The sequence below is a fragment of the Phyllostomus hastatus genome, unplaced genomic scaffold (genome assembly GCF_019186645.2).
Source record: "Phyllostomus hastatus isolate PE091 unplaced genomic scaffold, TTU_PhHast_1.1 phas_contig_152, whole genome shotgun sequence".
Taxonomy (NCBI): domain Eukaryota; kingdom Metazoa; phylum Chordata; class Mammalia; order Chiroptera; family Phyllostomidae; genus Phyllostomus; species Phyllostomus hastatus.
This window is the reverse complement of record NW_025333622.1, coordinates 12,719,920-12,743,225: the sequence shown is the minus strand read 5'-3', so window position 1 is coordinate 12,743,225 and position 23,306 is coordinate 12,719,920. Positions and strand designations below refer to the sequence as shown.

The 23,306-nt window shown below is 42.8% G+C and overlaps 1 protein-coding gene and 1 non-coding gene across 9 annotated transcripts in view; one reads left to right on the top strand and one right to left on the bottom strand.

The window, feature by feature from the left end:
* Positions 1-23,306, bottom strand: part of CRACR2A (calcium release activated channel regulator 2A) — a 162,228-nt gene that overhangs the window by 84,022 nt on the left and 54,900 nt on the right. For 7 of the 8 annotated variants that reach the window (XM_045830542.1, XM_045830547.1, XM_045830543.1 and 4 more), the window contains 3 exons: positions 10,920-11,170; positions 2,100-2,211; positions 767-950 (listed from right to left, as the gene is read on the bottom strand). In XM_045830542.1, coding sequence (XP_045686498.1) covers positions 767-950; positions 2,100-2,211; positions 10,920-11,135 — 512 coding nt within the window. In that variant the 5' untranslated portion in view covers positions 11,136-11,170. Of the gene's footprint in view, positions 1-766; positions 951-2,099; positions 2,212-10,919; positions 11,171-11,789; positions 11,845-23,306 lie in introns of those variants that run through there. The other variant, XM_045830546.1, reaches the window with a different exon arrangement.
* LOC123813586 lies at positions 13,011-13,160 on the top strand. The gene has a single exon (XR_006784774.1). It is a non-coding gene; the product is annotated as a small nucleolar RNA SNORA67 (small nucleolar RNA).

The window sequence follows — 23,306 nt, the reverse complement described above, 5'->3', positions numbered from 1 at the left end:
TCCCACATGTACCCCAACTGGGGACCAAACCTGCAACCCAGGTATGTGCTCTGACCAAGAATCAAACGCACAGCCTTTTTGGTGCACAGGGTGATGCTCCAACCAACTGAGCCACCTGGCCAGAGCAGGGGTATTATATTTTGTTCTAAGTTCCAACCATCTAAAATTTTCAGCTCAGCTACTGATTATCCAAGTGGTGGGCTGGTAAAACTGGTTAGTCTCCTGCTTTGGCTTCCTGACAGGTTTGGTTTGACTCAAGGATACAACATGCAGGAAAAAAGCCACAAAGGGTGCCTCCTCCAGGAGCATGTCATGGTGGGGTGACTCAGAGGCACTGAAGCCCCAGAGGCCCTGGTTGGCTCCAATGGAGGAGGCCATGCTGGTGAGCTGATGGTGAAGCCTGAGGCAAAACACATGGAAAAACCCTCCAGTCCTGGCACAGCTCTCTAATGAGTGAGCTTTCCTCACTGAGCCACAGATTGTGCTGATAATGAACCACAGGAAATGAAGACAGTGGGAGAGTAGCGAGGTAGAGCGAGTCCCATGAAAAAAGTGGGAAAAGCAGAGATGGAGACAGAGCCCCTTGACATGACACACGGACAGGTCATTGCAGAGGACAGGCTGTATGGAGCAAATCTCATAGCTGGCAGTGCAGAGCCTGGGGCCTGAAACTCAGGGCTTAATACATGTGATGGTTAGATGGAACAGGTAAAGAGGCTGCTTCTAGGCTGGGCTCCCCATCCCACAAAGCACTGTTAGCACTTACTCTTCCAAAACATTTTGGGCTCCAAGTCTGTCCATCAGCATCTGGAACTGGGCTTCCTCATCTTCATCCATGTCACCCAGATCCTCTTGTGCTCTGGACTGATACACCTTCTCTTCCCAGAGTTGGGCCACCCGTTCGCCTGCATCTTCCTGACTTGGTTTGTTCTGGCTGAAGAAGAAGTGACCTGGGGGTTGCATGGCACAAGGATCTGAATCAGGCAATACTCACCCAGGAAGACCTTCGCCTTCTCAGTCACCAGGAATCATTTGAGGTTCATCTGAGAGGAGAAAAGAGGAAACCCCCTAGAGCAAAGATCCTTCGATATCATGTTCTGGATTTTGTGTCTTTTCTATCTCTAAGAGATTTTGCCAGAGATTCCAGAACGTGGGAAAAGCAGAATGCATGACAGGTTCTCTGGCACTTGGTGGTTCTTAATACTTTAAAGTCTAGTTTAAAATACATCTCTTCATTGATTTCTCCTGTAAACAACAAGACCTTTCTCTTCATTGCATCCCAGCAACCTGACTGTCTACACTCCATGCTATCATCCAGTCACCCCTTCCACAGGCATCACTGTACTTCACATTCACAAGTTACTGTATAGTTTCCAATGTACTTTCTCCATACTCATATAGCCTAGAAGTATAGCTATCTGTCTTATTCTCCCTCCTAAGTCAGCTACAAGCTCCTGAAGTCAGGAAAGGCATCCAGTACATCACAGGAAACTATATGGCACCTGGTCTGAGCCAGAAGTGTGGTGAAACTTGCCTGTTGATTTAGCTGATCAATACCTATTCTAATCAAATATCAGATCAGTCTAACTTGATGGCATAGCTGTTCTTTTTTTGTCTTCTTCATGGATCTCTAATTTCCTTTCTCCTGGTTACCTTGAGAATGACCAGTCTATTCAAACCCTCTTGAAATTCCTCTGATAGCTGCCACCCTCAACCTGGAAGATGCAGCCAGATTTGGACTGGAGTGAGTCATGCAGTCTTCCCACTTTGTTGTCCTCTAGGAGCAAGGCAGAAAGGAGAGGCTGTAAATTTCATCTCAGCTCCCCCTTTTATGCCAGTCCTTCTGCCAGAGCTTCTCTGTATTCCTCTTGCCATTCCTGGGTGGTAGGGAACTTGGCAGTGACAGTGTGGTGAGAGAGCAGTGGTGTGAGCAGCCAGTGAGGATGTGTGAAAAAAATGCTCCAAAATATCCAGAGCCTGAAAACTTCAGGAGGGCAGAAAGCTTGTGCTACCAGGACCCTCAGACCTGATGGGGTAAGGGTGAACTTTATGTAGAGTTAGGTAGACGTAACGGAGCCCCAGCCTCCATCAGAACTTACTAAACCCAGTGGTGAACTCCTCTGGAGTGAGAAAGCCATTGCCATCAGCATCCAGCACATCAAACACATCCTCCAGTTCTTCCAGGCTGAGTGGCAGCTCTTTATGGAGCCTCTGAAAGCAACCCAGACCGCACTGGTTAACACTGATCATCATGGAGGGCTGCCTGGAACCTCCTGACATAAATGTCTGGAGTCAGCCCTGTCCTACAAAAGCCAGAAGCAAGTTTCTGCAGACCACATTACCATCACTCTCCTCCACTGAATATTAGAATGTAGACCATTATTGGGTGCCTACTAATGTGCTAGGCAATTTGATAAGTGAGTTATAAATAACTATAAATATGTACATATTTATCAATATATTTCTATATAGTTTATATCTATAAACATATATTTGCACTGAATTGTCATGACAATCCTTGGAGGTGGGAGTTACTATCGCCATTTTATAGATGAAGTGTGACGCTAAATGACCTGCCCTAAGGTTGCTGAGCCAGTAAATGACAGTGCCAGGAGTCAAATCCAGGTCCCTCTCCAAAGCCAGCACTCTGCACAACCGCAATGAGCTAACTGTACCTGAAACTGCACAGGACTGAATCCTGTCGTAGGGTAATACCCACACAACATGGTGCTGTCAAGTTAAATAATATAACAAATGTAAAGAGTAGAGCACAGTGCCTGACAGAGAAAGAGAGATCCTGACACACCAAGGCCTCTCAGTGAGTAGGCGGCACAGCAAGGTTTTGTACCATTTCTCCCACTCTGCCCGAGCCCGCATCCTTTGCCATGCTACCTCCCCTGTGGAGATGCAGGTAAGGGTCACACTCTCAGAGCCTTCCCTGATGAGGCTACTCATGTCCCAGGGCCCCAAATTTTTAAGTTCTCTGGACACACACATATGTAGGTCCTTCAGCTCCAAGTGGGAAAGGGATAAGCCCCCTTCATCCCTCTGAGTGACCTCTACCCATCACACCAGTCTGTGCCCTGAATTTGCTCCCTGACGGTTCTCAACTAATTCCTGATAAGTTGTTAACTGCCACTAGCTGAAGGTATAAGTCCCCCAAGAGTATTTGTGTTTTAAAAGGAACCTGGATAAGATGGTATGGGAGGAGGTCATAAACACAGACCTGAGTCCTGGGCTGCTTAGGACCACACCAGGATGGAAGGGCAGGGACCAACTGATGAGCTGAGCTGCGGGCGCTGCCCTCTGGCCTTCTGCCTGATGTGCAATGGCCTCACACCATGGCTAATTTGCATAGTTGAAGCAATTGTCCTCTTATACTCTAATAATTTAAGTCTCCAAATGAAGACTCCCCAAGGATACAGCCCAGTTGACCCTTCCCTTACCCCCCAGTTAACCAAAGGACAATAGCTCAGAACAGCCTGCAAGTATAAAAATGACTAACAGCTGCAGACAATGAACACAGGGCTGCAGGGAGGATATACACACTCATCTGGACCTCACCCCCCCAAAAAGCTGTCAGGTGTGAAAGCCTGTAACGTAACATGCAAGAATACTTGGCTTGATACCATGGCAATCCACTAGCTGATAAGCCATAACATTTAATTTGGCAGGTATGTGCACTCAGGGAGACTAAGATGCATTACAAAGTGGGAAGACAGAATCATGTGAAAGCCATTAGAAGAACTGACTTAAACATGAATTATTTTTTTAAGGGGAGTAAGGGTGTGTGCAAAAATTCTAGAAGTGCATCTGCTTTAGCATAAAACAGAATCTCTGGCTTACCAACAATCCATAAACCAGCTGTCTCAAAAGCCACAGGAAGAGAATGGGGAGTGAGGAGTCAATTTTGCAAGCAGGAAGTTTATTAGCTCCACTGAAACAAAAGGCATCACATTGGAGGTGGGGTGAAAACCCCAGCTCCTGCCCCACCCAGGTTCTAGTCCCTTCTTTGGAAATATCCTTCTTCCCTCCCCACCTTCAGCCTAGGGTTGCTGGACCTGGTGTGAAATGTGGCATCTCACACTGTGCTGGAGCTGGAAGTGGGTTGGAAGGAAACATCAGAGATTGGTGGGATCCTCGTCTTGGCTTTTACCCACACCACCCATGCATGGCACCTTTTCTGTTGTTAGGGTGGACCAGGAAAAGCTATGTCATACCCCACCTTAGGCACTCTTCCTGCATCTAACAGCACTTCCCACCACAAATCCTTCCTATTATCTAATTCCAATCTTGCTACTACATCTCAAACCCAGTTTCCTCTTTCTGTTGTCAGTGAATATGGGGAGAGCAATATTATATCTTCCAAGTAATTCCTACTCTTTTTTTTAATCCTCACCCAAGGATATATTTATTGATAGAGAGAGAGAGAGAGACTGATGTTGAGAGAGAAACACTGAGCTGGTTGTCTCCTGTACATGCCCCAACTGGGGATTGAACCCACAACCTAGGTATGCCCTGACTGGGGATCAAACCAGCAACCTTTTTTTTTTTCAGTGTACAGGATGACACTTTAACTGACTGAGCCACTGGCCAGGGCAATTCCTACTCTTCATATCCTGGCAAATTAGTACTGAGTGCTTCTTCAGCCTTCCCTGAAAGCTGCACCATGCCAGATTCTGTAACCTGTCTTTATTGGTCCTACTTGAAAATCCTTTAGTCTTAATAACTATAATTATCTCCTATTTATCTTTATTCTCAGGGCCTGCAGAGCCATGTAAAATCAGCTTATTCAGGTTCTGTCCCCTGGGTACCTAGTGTGCTGTCTATGGACAAGATGATACATTCCATTGTGGGGAAAACCTGTGAGGCTCTGACATTTGCCTAAAGTCACAGTGGAGACCAGCTCTGGGATGAAGACTCCATTTCGCATTCAGGCTCCCACTATATCCAAAGGTCCTCTGGTGGAACCTTCTCTAATTCCTTGTCTGCTTACCATTCTGAACCTGCCCACCTACCACCAAAAGTCTATGTGGCCAGCACCACCACTCACTGGCCTTGCAGAGACCTTATTCACTTTCCACCACCTGGAAGGGCAGGTGTGGAGAGAAGGGACCCAGGGGGATGTCAGCTTGCCCTATTCCCATGGCCCACAGCCCCACCAGCTCTTCAGAACTTTGCGACTCCTGTAAACAGTGGCCTCCATCCACTGCCTTCAGGTTAACCCTAAACCCCTCTTCCCTCATAGCTCCAGCCTTACTTTCTCAGTAAGTCCCTGTGTCCTCTAGGTTAGGATATGCAGGTTCCCCAAAGCCATTTCTCTCGTTCGTAAGTCTCATCTCAGTTTGTATTTTACATACTATAGATGTGATTTGCTGATGAAAGTCTGCTCCTTCAGTGGACTGGAAGCTGAGAGCAGGAGCCCCATTTATTTTTCCTTACTACTGTGTCCTCAGGATCTAGCCCAGTGCTGACAAACATGGAGTATTTAGATATTTGTTGAATAAGTGAGTGACTAAGAGTGATCGCAGGGGATCCTGAAGTCCTGTTTCTGGAGCACTGGTCTAGACTCCTGCCCAGCACTACTGCAGATTCCCAGGCAAGGTCTAAAAAATGGGGATGTGGACCAGGGTACAGTCGCGCAGCAGCAGTGCTGAGGTCTCAGCTCCCAGAGCCACAGGAAATGCTGTCTTCTGCTGCACTGTTACCAGACCCTCTACCTTCCTGGTCACTAGCTCAGTAACACGCCTTAAAGCAAATGTTTGCACTGCTTTAAACACATCTAAGAGAACACTCATTACACAGGAGAGCTCCATCTTTACAGCCAGAATGAAAGTTTCCCTCCTTCTGAGGGTTCCACAGCATCCTGTTCAGACCTCTGTCCCAGCATCAACCACTCTCTTGCCTGTGGTATGGATGAACTTCCAGAACCAAATACCTTCACAGTGAGAATGTGAGGTCTGGGAGGCAGCATCTGCCTTTTTTCTGCTTTGTGGTTTAATGTACTTGGTTCCAGCTGATTACTTGGTGTAGACTAGGGTTTCTCAACCTCTGCACTACTGACATCTTAGGATGGAGAATTCTTTTTTTGGAAGCAGAGTAAAGATGGAGCTGTAATGTGCACTTTAGGATATTCAGTGACATTCCTGGACGTTACCTACTAGATGCCAGTAGCACCTTCCTCTCCAGTTGTTTCAATTAAAAATGTCTGTAGCTATTGCCAAATGTCTTGAAAGAGGCACAATTGCCCTCACTCATTCAGACTGGACACAAAAAAGAAGAGTGACAGCTAGATACAAGTGGAAGGTGCCTTCGTCAGCAGAAAAGCCCTTTGTTTATCTCTGAAGGAGGACAGAGGATTTGCACTTAAAACCACAGCCTGACGGTGCAGCCACTGTGGAAAACAGTAGCGCAGCCCCACAAAAGATTAAACATAGAATTATTATACTATGTAACAGTATAGTACAGTAATTCCACTTCTGGGTATATCCTCAAAATAATTAAAAGCAGGAAGTTGAAGAATATTTATATGCCCATGTTCACAGCACTATTATTCATAGCCAGAGATGTGAAGCAACCCAAGAGTCCACTGACCAGTGAAGAGAAAAACAAAATGAGGTGTGCACATACAATGGAATATCATTCAGCCACAATAAGGAAGGATATTCGGACATATGCTCTGGTGTGGGTGAACCTTGAAGATATTTTGCTAAGTGAACGACACAGTCACAAAAGGGCAAGCACTGTGTAGCCCCACTTACATGAGGTTCCCAGAGTACTGGAACTCACAGACAGAAAGCGGGACGGTGGCTGCCAGGACCGGCGGGAGGGGCAGAGGGGACTTAGTGTGCAGTGGGCACAGAGTTTCTATTTTGCACAATGAAAGGGTTCTGGAGATGGATGGTGGTGATGGCTGCACAAGAGTGAACATATTGAACACCACTGAACTATACACTTAATTTTTTTTAAATGATCAATTTTATGTTATGTACATTTTACCACAATTTCAAAAATCACAGTGCAGAGGACACAAGGGTCGGGTTAAGATACGGTGTATAAGTCCCCCACCCACCCTGCACCAAAAACACACAAGTGCGCATATGGAGGGGTTTTCAGGCCCCTGTCTCAGGACTAAGTGCTCTACCTGCATCTGCTCATGCATTCTCTTCCAATGCTGGGAGGTACTATGATAATTCACAGGGGAGAAGCTATGGCCAGAGGGTGTTGAGACATACAAACTCACAATGCTAGTAAGTTACAGATTCAGGATTAAAACTTAAAACTCAGGTCAATTTACAAAGAAAAAAAAAACCTCTTAAAAGTCTTCTTGTTAACCTGAATCAGGAGTCAGCTAACTTTTGGTATAAACTTTACACCAAATAGCACATATTAGGCTTTGCAGGCCCTTCAGTCTTTGTCACAAACTGCTCAACTCTGCCATCCGAGTGTGAAAGCTGCTGTGGCCAGTATGTAACTGAGTGAGCACACTGTGTTCCAACACAACTCACCTGCAAGAGCAGGTGCTGGGCCAGATCTGGCTGGTCTGCCAGTTCCTAGATGATTCTTAAGAGTCGGGCTGAGCCAAGAGCTCTAGGCAGTGTTAGGAGGTGGGTAATCATTTTACTGCTCTAAAGTATCAGGGAAACAGGGGTTTTTAGGCTGTAGGTTTCCTCAGAGAGAACGCCCCCTGTCCCCCATCTCCCTCCCCCAGCTGCAGGAGTCCCTTTGTGCCCAGCAGCCTGGCCCTTTCATGTCCCTCTGTCCCTGTGAGGCAGGGCTGATTCTCAGTCTGGACCCTCAGCCCTCTGGAGCCCTCCGCTTCTCTAGAGCAGGGGTCCCCAACCTCTGGGCCCTGAGACAGTACCAGTCCAGGCCTGTTAGGAACCAGGCCACTAATCAGGAGGTGAGCTTGAATGTAATGCGCTTGAATCATCCCGAAACCATCCCCCCGATCCCAGTCTGTGGAAAAATTGTCTTCCACAAACCAGTCCCTGGTGCCCAAAAGGTTGGGGACTGCTGATCTAGGGACTGCACAGACCTCACCTTGAAAAGCAATCTGTACCCCAGTTCTTCCTGGAGTGATCCCTTGGAACCCACAGAGCTTTCTTGGGAAGGAGGGAGTGAAGTCTGAGGGGCAATGGGCAGAGTTGAGGACTCTCAAACTGCTGCCTAAACTCTGTTCACACAGGTCAGGGGCAGGGGCCACTGTCTGCTGTCACGGTCTGCTGTCTGCACGTGGATCCAAACAGAGGGCAGCTTACAGCCCTGTCCTCTCTGCAGCTCACCTCAGTTACTCCAGGGACCTCAAAGGAGAAAGGAGTCTCCTGGCCCCACTCCTTTCCTTTTGTGCTCTCTGCTTCATCAGAGCAGACGGACCACCTCCTGCTGGGGCTCAGCCCCTGTGGCCATCTCCCTACCTTTCAGAGGACTGCGAAGTCCATCTCACCCTCTGCATGGACTTTTGTTAATTAGGAGAACAGAGAACAAGAGTACTGGGGGAGGAGCTTAACTTTCCCATTCATGTTTTAAAAGAACAGCAAACTCTCTGTAACTTTGTTCCAACTCTGCCTCTTTGCCGGCCTCCTCCAGCCCCTAGATTCTTCCTCTCACATGGCCCACGGCGGCTTTTTCCTTGAGAGCTGTTCTCTGCTCTAAAGGCCCTTTCCTGGTGGCTGAACTTTTCTGTATAGACACTGTGAACTCTTCTCCCTCCAGTTCCTGTGAGGCTGTGCTAGGAGCTGATGGTGAGAAAGGTAGTGGTGGCCAGGAGCTGGCCACCAACCATAGGGTCAATGACCACCCTGCAAAGGAGCTGCAGGTGGGAGTGACAGTCAGCAGGCAGCTGTCTGTAGGTCCTGCCCAGGAGAAGCGAGGGGTGCGTGGACTTTACACAGCCAGCCCAGGGTCCACAGTGTGAGGGTGACTGCTCTTCACTCATCCCTTTCCAATCAGTCTTTCTCCAGACATGACCAGCGAAAGCATCAGAGAGGTGCTAAATGACATGTTTTATTCTCTCTTGATAGCACCTTTAGTCTGAAAAAATGAAAAATGTCACATGCTTTATTGTCCACAGTTACACCGAAATTTCAGACAGCTAAGGAGCTGGTAGAAGTAAGTGCCAGGTGGGATGTCCATCCCCTTTCCTGCTGCCTGGGTTGAGGATTGAGGGAGGAAGACGGAGGAGGGACGTAGCTGAGTTGGTATCTCTGGCCTCAATGATTCTGAATCCATGCTGCGTCAAATACAAATAATTTAACAATTCACCCTTGGCAGCTTAGTTTCCCCTGCCTCTCCCTCCCTTCGTTAAGGAGTGGGCTTCAGTGAAGATTAACTGGGGTCTCTACGGAGAGTTGCACTGTGCTTGTGGCCCAGAATGACCCTCAGGGCATGTGAATCCCCTTTTCGTTCTTTCTAGAGGGGACAAGCAAAAGTAAAGGATGCCACTGAAGCTATACCACAGGCAGCACTACCACAGACCTGTGAGGGAAGTCTGTCACCACTTTCCACAAAACACACCAAACCCGGCCTTCCACGTGAGGTGGGACTTAGGGAATGAGTTTCAGTGACAAAAATTTATTGAGGGGTCAATTACTAAAAGCAAAGGTGGTCCGAGCTCACTTGCAGGCTTGGTTTCCCAGGTGTTTTCCCTCAATTTGTGCAACTGCTAGATGGTAGAAGGGTGCTGGGAAAGCCTGAAAACACCACCCTCTGGGGTCAGGACAGAATGGCTGGCCCCTTCTTAGCCTCCACGCCTTGTGAGTCCCACATGTGAGCAGCAGTGGGACTGATATTAATGAGGTCTACATTTCATTGCCAACTTAGTGTGCTCTGAAAACCTACACTTCAAAAAAGAAAACCTTCAAAAACAAAAGCCATCCTAGGTCTTTCTCCTAACAGTACAGCTAGCTTTCCCTCCAAAAATGCTCTTGACAGAGCAAGTGCTGACAAGATGTGGAGAAGAGGTGCTTTCACAGAGCCCTAGTGGACCCTGCATTTTATTTACTCGCATTGAGGTGAAATCACAGCTGTGGTGTAAGAGACTTAAGTGAGACACCAAGAAGAACCTTTTGACACTAAAGGTGGAAAGACATTGGACCAGGGGTGAGCAGACCACACCCTGGGTTATAAACTAGACCTACTCCATTTCTGTATGACCAGTGAACTAAGAATGGCCTTTACACTTTTAAGTGCTTCAATAAAATAATTGGTGATGCCTGACAATTATATAAAATTCAAATTTGTGTCTGTAAAGTTTCATTGGAACAGAGCCTGTCTCATTCATTTATGTTTTGGGTATGGCTGTGGTGCGGAGCTGAGTAGTCAGGATAAAGACCGCTTGGCCCATAAAGCCTGAAATACTTACTCTCTGGCCCTTACAGACAAAGTTTGCTGAGCCCCACACTAGGTGATGGCATGTACCAAGGATCTGCAATCTCTCCCTCTGGAAACGCTTACATATGGGGTTAAATGTAGCTGGGTTTCAGTGTGAGGGACAGACGAGATGAGCTCCAGAAATGCCTTCCTCCTGGGTCCTGCATCTGACACACACACGGCACCTCACAGGAAGGACTTTGGCAGAGTTCAGAACTTTGTTGTGAAGCAATAAGTCAGTGCCTTTCTACCTTTGTTTCAGAAGGTTCTTCACCATCCCTTACTCAACTACCTTATGTTGCTATCACTCTCTTCCCAGCCCCGGGGAGTTACTGAATCAGAGAGGGGAAAGAACCCCTGAGTATGACAGCAAGTAAAGGTCAGAAAAAAAGGAAACCAGGAGAGTTTGAACTGATGCCCCCTTCTAGGGCAGAGCTGATGGCATCTCTTGTCTTAAAGACATTATCTCCAATGGGGCAAGTGCTAACCTGAGGCAGTGAAACCCAGGTGATTTGGCATTCCAGGTGGACAGCTGGGGCCCCTCTTACCTGCATATCCCTCCTGGCGATGAAGCCCTTGCCCTCTGTGTCGCAGGTCTGGAAGAATTCCTGTGCCTTCCTCAGCATGGCCAGCTCTGCCTGCACTGGCTCCTGGCTCTCCTTACACTCCAGGTTGTCCAGGGGACCCAGGAAGGCCCCACTACCCTTTAGTCCCTGAGCAGGTCTTTGGGGTCTAGAGACCACTCTCTGGTCAGGCGTAGCCATCCAGGTTTGTCAGTTTCCTCAGTTCTTTTCAGATCCTGAGAATGGAAGATGAGAGAGAGGTGGGTGTGCTGGGGATGAAGTGAGGCTGAGAAAGAACGACAGGGGACCTGAGAACGGCTCGCCAGTGTGCCCCAGCATCTCTTAGCAACCACCTCTTAATTAGCAGATGCTCAGGACAAGGGGATGTGTGCCATGATCGCTACTAGATCGGCCAGCCCATCAAAGAGAAGAGATGTGGGGTGGGGGAATAGACATTTCCCAATTGAAAGGAAGTGGATAGAGCAAGCCTGAAAATAATTTCTCCCAATTTTAACAAACAACAAAACAGATTCTGATAGACCAGCTACCATTTATAGAGACCACTGTATCAGGCAAAGGTCTCTACATATATTTTGTCATTTATTTTTCTCATCTTTCTGAAATATTATCATCTCCATTTTACTGAGGCTCAGAGAGGTTGAGTGACTTGATCAAGGCCACAGAGCAGTTTGTACAAATTTGTGTTTTAAATGCAAGATCATCTAACTTGTATTTGATATTAATCCCACACTGTCTTGACATCTCAGCATTGCCAAGGGTGGAGGGCTCCCCTCACTCAGATGCACTCTCTCCTGTATCCCTCACAACCAACAAATTTTAGCCTCTGCCACAAACCTGCAGGGGCTGCAATGGATGGATGAGAAACTGCACTCTGTCCTATGGATCTTCCGGCTGTACTGAGCTTCCTAGGCCTGGTTTGGCAACACCCAAGGCTGTCTTCAGCCAACAGAGAATCACAAATCATACACCTCGATCAGGTTCTTAAAGCCCCGCAAATAGCTGTTTCAGAAGATGCACTGCAATGTGATGTCACAGAAAGGCATGAAAAGCTGGGCTTGTAGTCTAGATACTGCTGCTACTAAGAGACCTTGAACAAGCAACCTGCCTAGCCCTCCGTTTCCTTATCTGTATAATGAGAAGACTGAGCCTGGCATCTTTAAGGGCACATTTTACTCTGACAGTCTGAAAAATTGGGTTAACGTGATAAAAGAAAGTCTCAGTATCATTGTGTTTTTCTATCTAAAGATTTTTGAGAAGTAGACTAGGTCAAATTTCAAATTCATGATAACATTTGAACTAAAAAATATAGATGTGCACTGTAATGCATTTTTGGGAAACTGGAGAGAGTGGAGTCCTAAATCACAGCTCCTACGTCCATGGTCAGAAGAAAGGCAGAAAATCACTGTGTCACCAGGTGGGCTTCTCTGACTGTTAGAGCCTGGGCCTCTGGCTCAGGTATGCCATGAATCCAAAGTCATCTATTATTTCAGTCAATACCTTCCACCTACAAGATTTGTTAAGAGCTGTGGGCTTGAAGCTGAAGACTGCCTCTGGCCTCAGGAAAGGACCCCTCAAAGCAGTCTGGGCAAGGCGGAGCAGGCTCACCTTCTCACTGCTCGATGAACAAGGAACTCCCACCCTGACTCCTCTAATCAGCCTCCCACTCAGGAAATGGTCTTTTTCTTAATCCCTACATGGTGTGGATAGCCCATCACCTGATCATAAGCAGATTCAACATTTAATTCTGTCTTTTCCAGAGGGAACTGCCTTGAGTGGAAGTCCCCAGAGAGCAGGGCTGTGTCTGTGTGGTTAATTGCATTGCCTAGCACAACTATGTGCAATGCTGAGTGTAGGGAGGACTTTTGGATAATGATAGTGGTAAATAAACAGTGTGAGCAGAACAGCTACAGTCTTCCTGCTGTCTGCAAGGTCTCTGCCATCCCGTAGGCCCTACCTCATTCCCATCTGCTGTTCTCAGGACAGTAGACTAATAATACCTGTCATTCCTTGAGGGATTTGCCTTGCTAGGCCCCTAACCTACTTCACCCTATTGAAACCTGACATCCTTCCATAAGGTAAGTAGGATTAAGATTCCTGCCCCTCTTCAGGAAAGTAGCAACTTGGGATAAAATCTGGCATGCCTCAGCTTTTCAGGGCAGAAGGTCATGTGTAATTTCCTTTGCCTTCCTTTGGCTGCCTACAAGGAAGGAAGGAAGGAAGGAAAGGAGGGAGGGAGGGAGGAAGGAAGGGAGGAAGGAAGGGAGGAAGGAAGGAAAGAAAGAGGGGAAGGGAGAGAGGGAGGAAAGGAGAGAGGGAGGGAGGAAGAAAAGAAAATAAAAGATTCCTGTCACACGGATGAGAAAACAGTTTGTGGTAGGTTAAATAACTCAGATCAAGGTCTAGTACTGTTAGAGACCTCTTGAACTTACTGTACTATATTGCCTTCTTATCATGGGTCCCAGCTGTGGGCCTGCTCTTCACAGTCTACTCATCCTCAACTGATAATAACCTAAGTCATCTCCCAGAGGTATGCTCATCACTTTAACATTATTCATTCATTCATTCATTCATTCATTCATTCATTCATTCATTCATATCTATTGATTCCACGTTGCAGGCTCTAAGCTAATGCTGAGAAATGCAAACATGAATAAAACAGGAGCCCCAACCTCAATGACTAAGTATCTAATGATGGAATTTTAGTCATAGTGACTGGCAGTAACAGAAGGTATTTTGGGTTGGATCCCTCCTCCATATCCTTCAAAATAGACTATATAGCAATCATCTACTACTGACAAGCTGTGTGATTCACCTGAGTCCATGAACTAGCCTGGGCATGGGAATTAGCAGAGATGATCTCTCAGTTCTAGGTCTGAATCTCTCTCTGGCACTCTGCCTTCCCTGGCCCATGTTGCAAGTGATACGTGTTATGAAAGGGCCAATCCAAGAGTTCTAAAGAAGCCAGCTATGAGCTTGGGTAGATAGCTACTTTGTCTTATTTAATTTTTAACCTCAGTTCTTAGCCCTGAATATGGCATAGGGTAGGTGCTCATTGATTGTTTGCTGAATGAAGATAAATTTTTTGCTAAATTCTTTTGCAAGGAGGCCTGAAAATACATGAATTTTAGTCATGTAGTTCTATATCCAGGATTTTTGTTTCTAATCTCATGAAGAATAAGCCCAGACTTCTGCTTCCAGAAAAGATGGAATTATAGGGACTGTATTTACCCTCCCAGTTGAAATAATAAAAAATCCAGACAAAATACATTTTTAAAAATGGTTTTCAAGACACTGGACATCAGGCAATAAAGAACAGAGCTGAGACTAGAGTAAGCTGAGTGAGGCTCCTAAAGTACAAAAAAAGTTACAAGAGGCATTTACTCTCAGGTGCTAGCTCTGTATTTGCAAAACTCTGTGAGTGTCTTCTTAAGTGTGAGGTAAAAGCCCTGATCAGTGTGGCTCAGTTGGTTGGGAATCATCCCACAAACTGAACGGTTGCCAAGTTTGATTCCCAGTGAGGGCACATGCAAGAGGCAACCAACTGATGTTTCTCTCCCTTGCTTTTTCCCTTCCTTCTCCTCTCTTTAGAATCAATATTTAAAGAAAAAATAGGAGATAAAAATTTAAAGAGGATCCAAAATTTAAAGAGGAATCTACTTTAAAAAATATGTATGTGAGCATGATTACTTTCTAAAATTTTGCACTGTAGGGGCCACACTTACCTCACCCTAGACCAAGCCCTGTTCTTGAGAGATGGGAAACTAAACAAAATAAGCCCCATTATTGCCTAAGGTGTTTTTAGGTCATGGCACAGGAAGGGGAACCCAACCAGAGCCTGGAAAATTCCCTAAGCTAAGAAAACCCAACTACACGCTACCTACAAGAAATGTACTTTAAACATAAAGACACAAATAGGTTAAAAGTTAAAGACTGGAAAAATATATACCATGTTAACACTAGTCAAGAGAAAGCTGCATGTTAATATCAGGAAAAGTGGATTCTAGAACAAAGAATATTAATGAAGATAAAGTCATTTCACAATGATAAAGAAGTCAATTCATCAAAAGGACATAACAGTCCTAAATACTTATGCCCCTAATAACTGGGTTTTAAAATGATGAAACAAAAATTTATAGAACCACAAGGAGAAAGAGACAAATCCACAATCATATTCAAACATTTCAATAGCCCTCTATTAACAATTAATAAAAACAAGTAGACACAAATCAGTTAGGATACAGAAGATTTGAACAACAATGTCAACTATCTTGACCTAATTGACATTTATAGAACACTCCACTCAACAAAAGCTGAATATATTTTATTTGCAAGTGTACATGGAATATTTACCAAGGCATTCCATATTTTGGCCCATAAAACAAGTTTCAATAAATTTTAAAGAATTCAAGTCATGCAAAGTATGTCATCTGATCCCAAAGGAATTATGTTAGAACCAGTAACCAGTAACAGAAAGACCTCTGGAAAATCCTCAAATACATGAAAACTATGAACCTCACTTCTTAATAACCCATTTCAGTCAAAGAAGAACTTAGTTCAGTTAAAGAAATAAATAGGAAAGTTAAAATATTTTGAACTAAATTTAAAAAGCACAATATATCAATTTTGTAGAATATTACTAAAGCAGTACTCAAGAAAAAAATTTATAGCACTAAACATATATACACACACACACGTACAAAAAAAAAGGTCTCAAATCAATGACCTCAGCTTTTACCCTAAGAAACTAGAAAAAGAAGAGCAAATTAAACACAAAATAAGGAGGAAAAATTAATAAATCTCAGAGCAGAAATTAATGAAATAGAAAACAATAAAGAAAAATAGAAAAAAAATTAAGAAACTAAAAGCTGGCTATTTTAGAATATCAGGAAAGAGAGAAAACACAAATTATAATATCAGGAATTTGAAAAGTAAAACCATTACAAATTCTACAGACATTAAAAGGCTAAAAAAGGAACATTATAAACAACTTTATACCAATAAACTTGATTATTTAGATAAAATGGACAAATTCCTTTGAAAACATTAAATATCAAAAAAGAAATAAAGTACATGAATAATATTATATTGTATTTTTTAAATTAACCCAACAGTTAAAAACCTTTCTACAAAAAGCTTAGAGGACCAGGTACCTACATTGATAAATTCTACCAAATATTAAAAAAATATATATTACAAATATAAAAAGAAAAATACCAATTCTATGCAAACTCTTCCAGAAAATTGAAGATGACATAGTTCCTAACATATTCTATGGGGTCAAGATTCCTCTGATACCAAAACTGGGCAAAAACATTAAAAGAAAAGTAAAATACAGGCCAATAGCCCTCATGAGCATAAATGCAAAAACTTCTTTAGAAAATTTTAAAATATTGAAACCAACACCACGTAGAAAACAAATAATACATCCTGACCAAGTGGGGGTTTATCCTAGGAATGCAAGAATAGTTTAACATTTGAAAATCAATAACATAACTCACCATATTAACAACTTAAAAAAGACAAACTTTATGATCATCTCAATAGATGTGGGAAAAAGCATTTGACAAAACACAACTGCCACTCCAGATAAAAACTCTCAGAAAACCAGGAATGTAAAGAAAATTTGCCCAACCTGAAAAAGGGCATCTATCAAAAAACTAACAGCTAACATCATACTTCATCAAGAAAAAACAAATGCTTTCCCCTATGATCAAGAAAAAGATAAGAATGTCTGTTCTTACCACTTCTATTCAACATTATGTTGGAGATTCTAGCCAGTTCAATGAGGCAAGAAAAAAAAAGGTCCAGGTTGGAAAGGAAGAAGTTAATTGTTTTTATTCCTAGACAATATTATTGTTTATATAGAAAATCTGGTGAAGTCCACCAAAAGCTACTAGGACTAATCTGTGACTTTGACAAGGTTAAAGGATACAAGTTCTCTCTATAAAAATCAATTGTATTTCTGTGTACCAGCAACAAAAAGTTGAAGTTAAATTAAAAATATGATTTAAAATAGCACCAGAATTATGAAATACTTAGGGATGTATCTGACAAAAAATATGTAATACCTGTACACTGAAAGCTATAAAATATTGATAAGAAAAATCAAAGGCAGAAATAAATGGAGATATATGCAGGTTCATGAACTGGAATACTTAATACTATTATTAAGATGTCATTTGTCTCTAAATTCATGTATAGATTCATCTCAATCCAAATAAAAATACCAGCAGGATTTTTTTGTTTTATAAATTGACAAGCCAATCTAAAATTTTTATAAAAATACAAAGGACTTAGAATAGCCAAAAGAGTTGTGAAAAAGAACAAAATTGGAAGACTAAAACTACTTGATTTCAAGACATTAATCTAATTAATCAATAGTAACCAAGACAGTGTGGGATCCCCAGGCCAAGATGGCGTCAGAGTAGGAAGGAGCAGATTCGGCTTCCCTCTGCTCACGGGAGAAAATCCTGACCGATCTATGGAGTAGAGAAGCAAGCAAGCAACATACTTCAGCATATGTGAAAACAGGGGACCAAGGATTGTGGTGGAACCGAAAAACCGGATCCTAAGAAGAGTGCTGCAACAAGGTAGGGTCGCGGGGACCAGCATGTGGTCCGGGGGCTGCAGCCCCAGGCCCAGGGCCTGTTGCTGGGTTTGCCACAGAGTCCTTGGGAGAGAGCCAGGACAACTGCTCCCTCCCTAGCCAAACAAGGTCTGAGCAGCACTGGGAGGAATCCAGGTGCTAGCAAACACACAAGGGCTGTGAGCACCTTTGGAGCACCGGAGAGGATGGGTTGCGCAGCAGGCCCCCGACCCCCACAGTCACTGGTCTGGCTGGAGAGTTGGGCTGCGGGAGAAGCCAGGCCATTGTGTGGAGAGGCAGGCTTGAACAGGAGGAATTTCTCAAGAGGAAGGAGTGAATAGACAGACACTGTTTGGGGAATTCTCCTAAAGTGATTAGTCGCTCCAGCCTCCCTGCCACCTAGCCGAGGGGGCACAGGCACATGTGCAGGGAGAGCATCCCCGCACCCCAGTCCACAGAAGTAACCCTGGGGAAAGACCTGATTCCCACACCCAGGGCACAAGGCTGAAGAGCCACGTTAGCTTCCCAGACAGTGAGGGAGCCAGTGTGAGCTCCGCTGACCGAAGAATAAAAGCCATACCAATCACCCCTCAGCCTGCCACAGCCAGCAAGAGCAGAAAAACCGGTTTGGCCACTCTGAAACCAAGAGACTTTTTAATTTGATTCTATTTTTTTAACAATTTTTAATTTTTAAATTTTTATTGTTTTTATTCTCTTGTGATTTCTTTTTCCTCTCTTTCCTGAATTCTTGTTTTATTCCTTCTTCCTTCCTTTCATCCAATTTTATCTCTTCTTCCTTCCTTCATCTGCCTTTTCTATTTTTATTTTTTTTAAATTTTTTCTAAATAGCTACAAGTGAGACAAAATCCTGGATCTGTGAAAAGACCAAAGATGAACCGAAAGAAGGGGCATCACAACAGCTGGGACAGTGAGACAAATTTCACTCTGCTATTACAGAGAACCTGCAAGTTATTTCATATTTGTATTATTATTATTTTTCCAGTATTCCTACATCTTTTTTTAATAGTATTTTTGTATCCCTCTTCTTTTTGTATAGTCTACTTTGCTAGGCTGGATATATTGTATGACCTGACAGCTTTCCCCTGATATCTCTTTCCATACTGTATTGCTAATCTACTGTCCTTTAACTCACCTGTGTCCCATTAGCCCACTACTCAAGGTTCTATACTCCCTATTCTTGTTACCTAGATTTCATAGATTCTGTCATATGATTGTTGCCATAATATTATTGTAAATAACTGCTGTTCCATGCAATTGTAATTACTTCACAACACCCCACCACAGATCTTAGCCCATTTCAAAGTTTCCTGAACTCTATTACTGTAGTGGTTAACTCTATTCTCTCACACACTACACCTATTTACTATCCTTTACTCTCACCTTACCTCAGAATCTGACCTCCCACAACCTCCCTGCTTTATAGATCCAACTCACAACCCTTCCTTCCTCAACAAGAATCTTATCTTCTTTCCATCCTTTCTAAAAATCAGCTAGCTGGGTGGAAGATCATGGTTAACACTATATATACTCAAAGGATCTCCTATCTCTTCCCTACTTGCTACTACTGTAAATAGCATAGAATTCTCTGTTGCTGTCTTAAACCATTTGCCTTCCCCCTCCAACTGATAACAAAAAAGAATAGGTGGAGGTGGTGAACACCAGGATACCTGCTGAAAGAGGAAACCCAACAACAAAGGAACCACTAACAGATAACAACAGAAGAAGGTGAAGGAGGGAGTGGTAACCACACAAACCTCAATCCAGGACCTATCTGGAAATACAACTAAACAATAGAGACAGTACCCAATACAAACAACTGAACAAGAGCAAGAGAGAATTCTTTAAACCTTATACACATGGAAAAACCAGCTTCAACACAACTTGCTCTCACCAGCACAACAAAATACAGGAGGTGGTGGACAGAGTGACCCTCATTTAACCAGCTGGTGGGAAGGAACCACCAAAGAAAGACTCAACAACAATCAAAACCCAAAGGCAAACACAAAGCCAACTTAAATGGCAGCCCAAGACCAGTGAGCTTGGGAGATCAAGGAAACTGAACTACTGAAACTCACTGCTATTCTACTAAAGAAGTTCACACCACAAACCCAGGGAGCCAGAACAGATCAATTTAAGAAGCTGAGGCTAACAAGAAGAGTCTCCAAACAATGGGAAGACAAAGAAACAATCCCCAAATGAAAGGAAAGGAGGAAGCCTCAGAAAGAATGCTAAATGAAATAGAAGCAATTCAACTATCAGATATTGAGTTCAAAGCAATGATCATCAGGAAGCTCAATGAGCTCACAATGAGCTACCAGAAACTACAGGGAAGCTACAATGAACTCACTGCAAACTACATCAGCATAAAAAAGGAAATAGAAACTCTCAACAAGGGCCAAGAGGAAATGAAGAATACAATTTCTGAATTGAAGAACACAGTAGAAGGAATGAAAAGCAGGACTGATGAAGCAGAAGATCGGATCAGTGAGCTAGAGGACAAAGTAGAAGAAAACACCCAGAAAGAGCAAGAAAAGGAAAAGAGGCTCAGAAAAAATGAAGAGGGATTAAGAGAAATGCAAGACAATATGAAACGTAATAATATCAGTATAATAGGGATACCAGAAAGAGAAGAAGAAGAGCAAGGGATAGAAAACCTATTTGAAAAAGTAATGATGGAAAACTTCCCTAATTTGATGAGAGAAAAAGTCACACCAACCCAGAAAACACAGAGAGTCCCAATCAAGAGGAACCCAAAGAGGCCCACCTCAAAACACATCATAATTAAAATGGCAAAATTTCAAGACAAAGAGAGAATATTAAAGGCAGCAAGGGAAAAATAGAAAATAAGATACAAGGGAGCCCCAATAAAGCTAACAGCTGACTTCTCAATGGAAACACTCCAAGCCAGAAGACAATGGCAAGAAATATTCCAAGTAATGAGAACCAGAGGTCTGCAACCAAGGCTACTTTACCCAGCAAGGCTCTCAATCAAGATAGAATGCCAAATAAGAAGCTTCTCAGACAAAAGAAGTCTAAAAGAATATACCAAATATAATATACTAAACCAGCTCTGCAAGAGATACTAAAGGGACTGCTTTAGGAAATAAAGGAACAGAGAGAGAGAGAGACAGAGAGAGAGAGAGAGAGAGGAACACACGTACATAAAAGGCAATGAATAATTACCTATTAATAATAACCTTAAATGTAAATGGATGAAATGCTCCAATCAAAAGACATAGAATAGCTGATTGGATAAGAAAAAATGACCCACACATATGCTGCCTACAAGAGACCCACCTCAGGACAAAAGATTTACACAGACTGAAAGTGAAGGGCTGGAAACAAATCTTCTAAGCAAATGGACAGGAAAAAAAAAAAGCCAGGGTAGCAATACTCATATCTGACAAAATAGAATTCCAAAAAAAGTCCATGAAAAAGAGACCCAGAAGGACACTTCATAATACTCAAGGGCAGAATCCACCAAGAAGACATAAATATTGTACATATATATGCACCCAACATAGGAGCACCCAAATACATAAAGAAAATCTTAGAGGACTTCAAGAAACATATTGACAGCAACACAATTATTGTGGGGGATTTTAACACCCCACTATCAAAAATGGACAGATCTTCCAAACAAAATATCAGCAAAGATATTGTGGCATTGAACAATACCCGTGATGAAATGAGCGTTACTGATATATACAGGGCCCTCCATCCCAAAGAAGCTAAATACACATTCTTTTGAAATGTACATGGAACATTCTCAAAGATAGACCACATGATAGGACACAAAACAAGCCTCAACAATTTCAAAAAATTGAAATGATACCAAGCATTTTCTCAGATCACATGGGACTGAAGCTAGAAACCAACCCCAAGGAAAAAAAAACCCAAGACACTCAAAATCATGCACATTAAATAGCATGCTATTAAACAATGAATGGGTCAAGAATGATATTAGGGAGGAAATCAAAAGGTTCCTGGAAACAAATTAAAGCGAACTCACAACAACCCAAAACTTATGGGACACAGCCAAGGAAGTCCTGAGAGGGAAGTTCATAGCGATACAGGCCCACCTAAAAAAGTTAGAAACATTTCAAACAAACAACCTAACCCTACGTCTACAAGAACTCAAGGAACAATAACAAAGACAGCCCAGAACAAGTAGAAGGAAGGAAATAACCAAGATCAGAGCAGAATTAAATGACATAGACACTAAAAGCACAATTCGAAGGATCAAATGAATCCAAGAACTGGTTCTTTGAAAAGATAAACAAAATCAACAAGCCTTTAAGCAGACTCATCAAGAAAAAAAAGAGAAGACCCAAATAAACACAATCAGAAATGAAAGAGGAGAGATTACAACAGATACCACAGAAATACAAAGGATTGTAAGAAATTAGTACGGAGAACTGTATGCCAAGAAATTTGAAAACCTAGATGAAATGGACAAATTTCTAGAAAAATATAATCTTCCAAAACTCAATGGAAAAGAATCAGAAAGCCTGAACAAACCAATAACAGCAAAAGAAATTGAAGCAGTAATCAAAACATTCCCAACACACAAAAGCCCTGAACCAGATGGTTTCACAGGAGAATTTTACAAAGCATTTAAGGAAGAGCTAACCCCTATTCTTCACAGACTATTTCAAAAAAATCCAAAAAGATGGAAGACTGCCAAAATCTTTTTTATGAGGCCAACATCATCCTAATTCCAAAACCAGATAAAGACACAACCAAGAAAGGAAACTACAGACCAATATCACTGATGAACATTGATGCTAAAATCCTCAACAAAATTCTGGCAAACCACATCCAACAGTACATTAAAAAGATCATACACCATGACCAAGTGGGATTCATTCCAGGGATGCAAGGATGGTACAATATTCACAAATCAGTAAATGTAATACATCACATAAACAAAAGCAAAGACAGAAACCACATGATCATATTAATAGATGCAGAAAAAGCATTTGATAAGGTACAGCACCCATTTATGATAAAAACACTCAGCAAAGTGGGAATAGAGGGAGCATTCCTCAACATAACAAAGGCCATACATGAGAGACCTACAGCCAACATCATACTCAATGGGCAAAAGTTAAAATCTTTTCCACTAAGATCAGGAACAAGACAAGGATGTCCACTTTCACCACTTCTATTCAATATAGTACTGGAAGTTTTAGCCACAGTGATCAGACAAGAAAAAGAAATAAAAGGCATCCAAATCGCAAAGGAGGAAACAAAACTGTCACTGTTTACAGATGACATGATAGTATACATAGAAAATCCTATAGACTCCACCAAAAAACTGCTTGACCTAATAAATGAATTTGGCAAAACAGCGGGATACAAAGTGAATATCCAGAAATCAAAGGCATTTCTGTACACCAACAATGAAACAGCAGAAGCAGAAATCAAGAAAAAAATCCCATTTGAAATAGCAAAAAGAAAAATAAAATATCTAGGAATAAACCTAACCAAAGAGATAAAAGACTTGTATTCAGAAAACTACAAAGCACTAAGGAAAGAAATCAAGGAAGACACAAACAAATGGAAACATATACCGTGTTCATGGATTGGAAGAATTAATATCATCAAAATGTCCATACTACCCAAAGCAATTTACACATTCAATGCAATACCTATTAAAGTACCAATGGCTTATTTCACAGACATAGAACAAACACTTCAAAAATTTATATGGAACCATAAATGACCCCAAATAGCTGCTG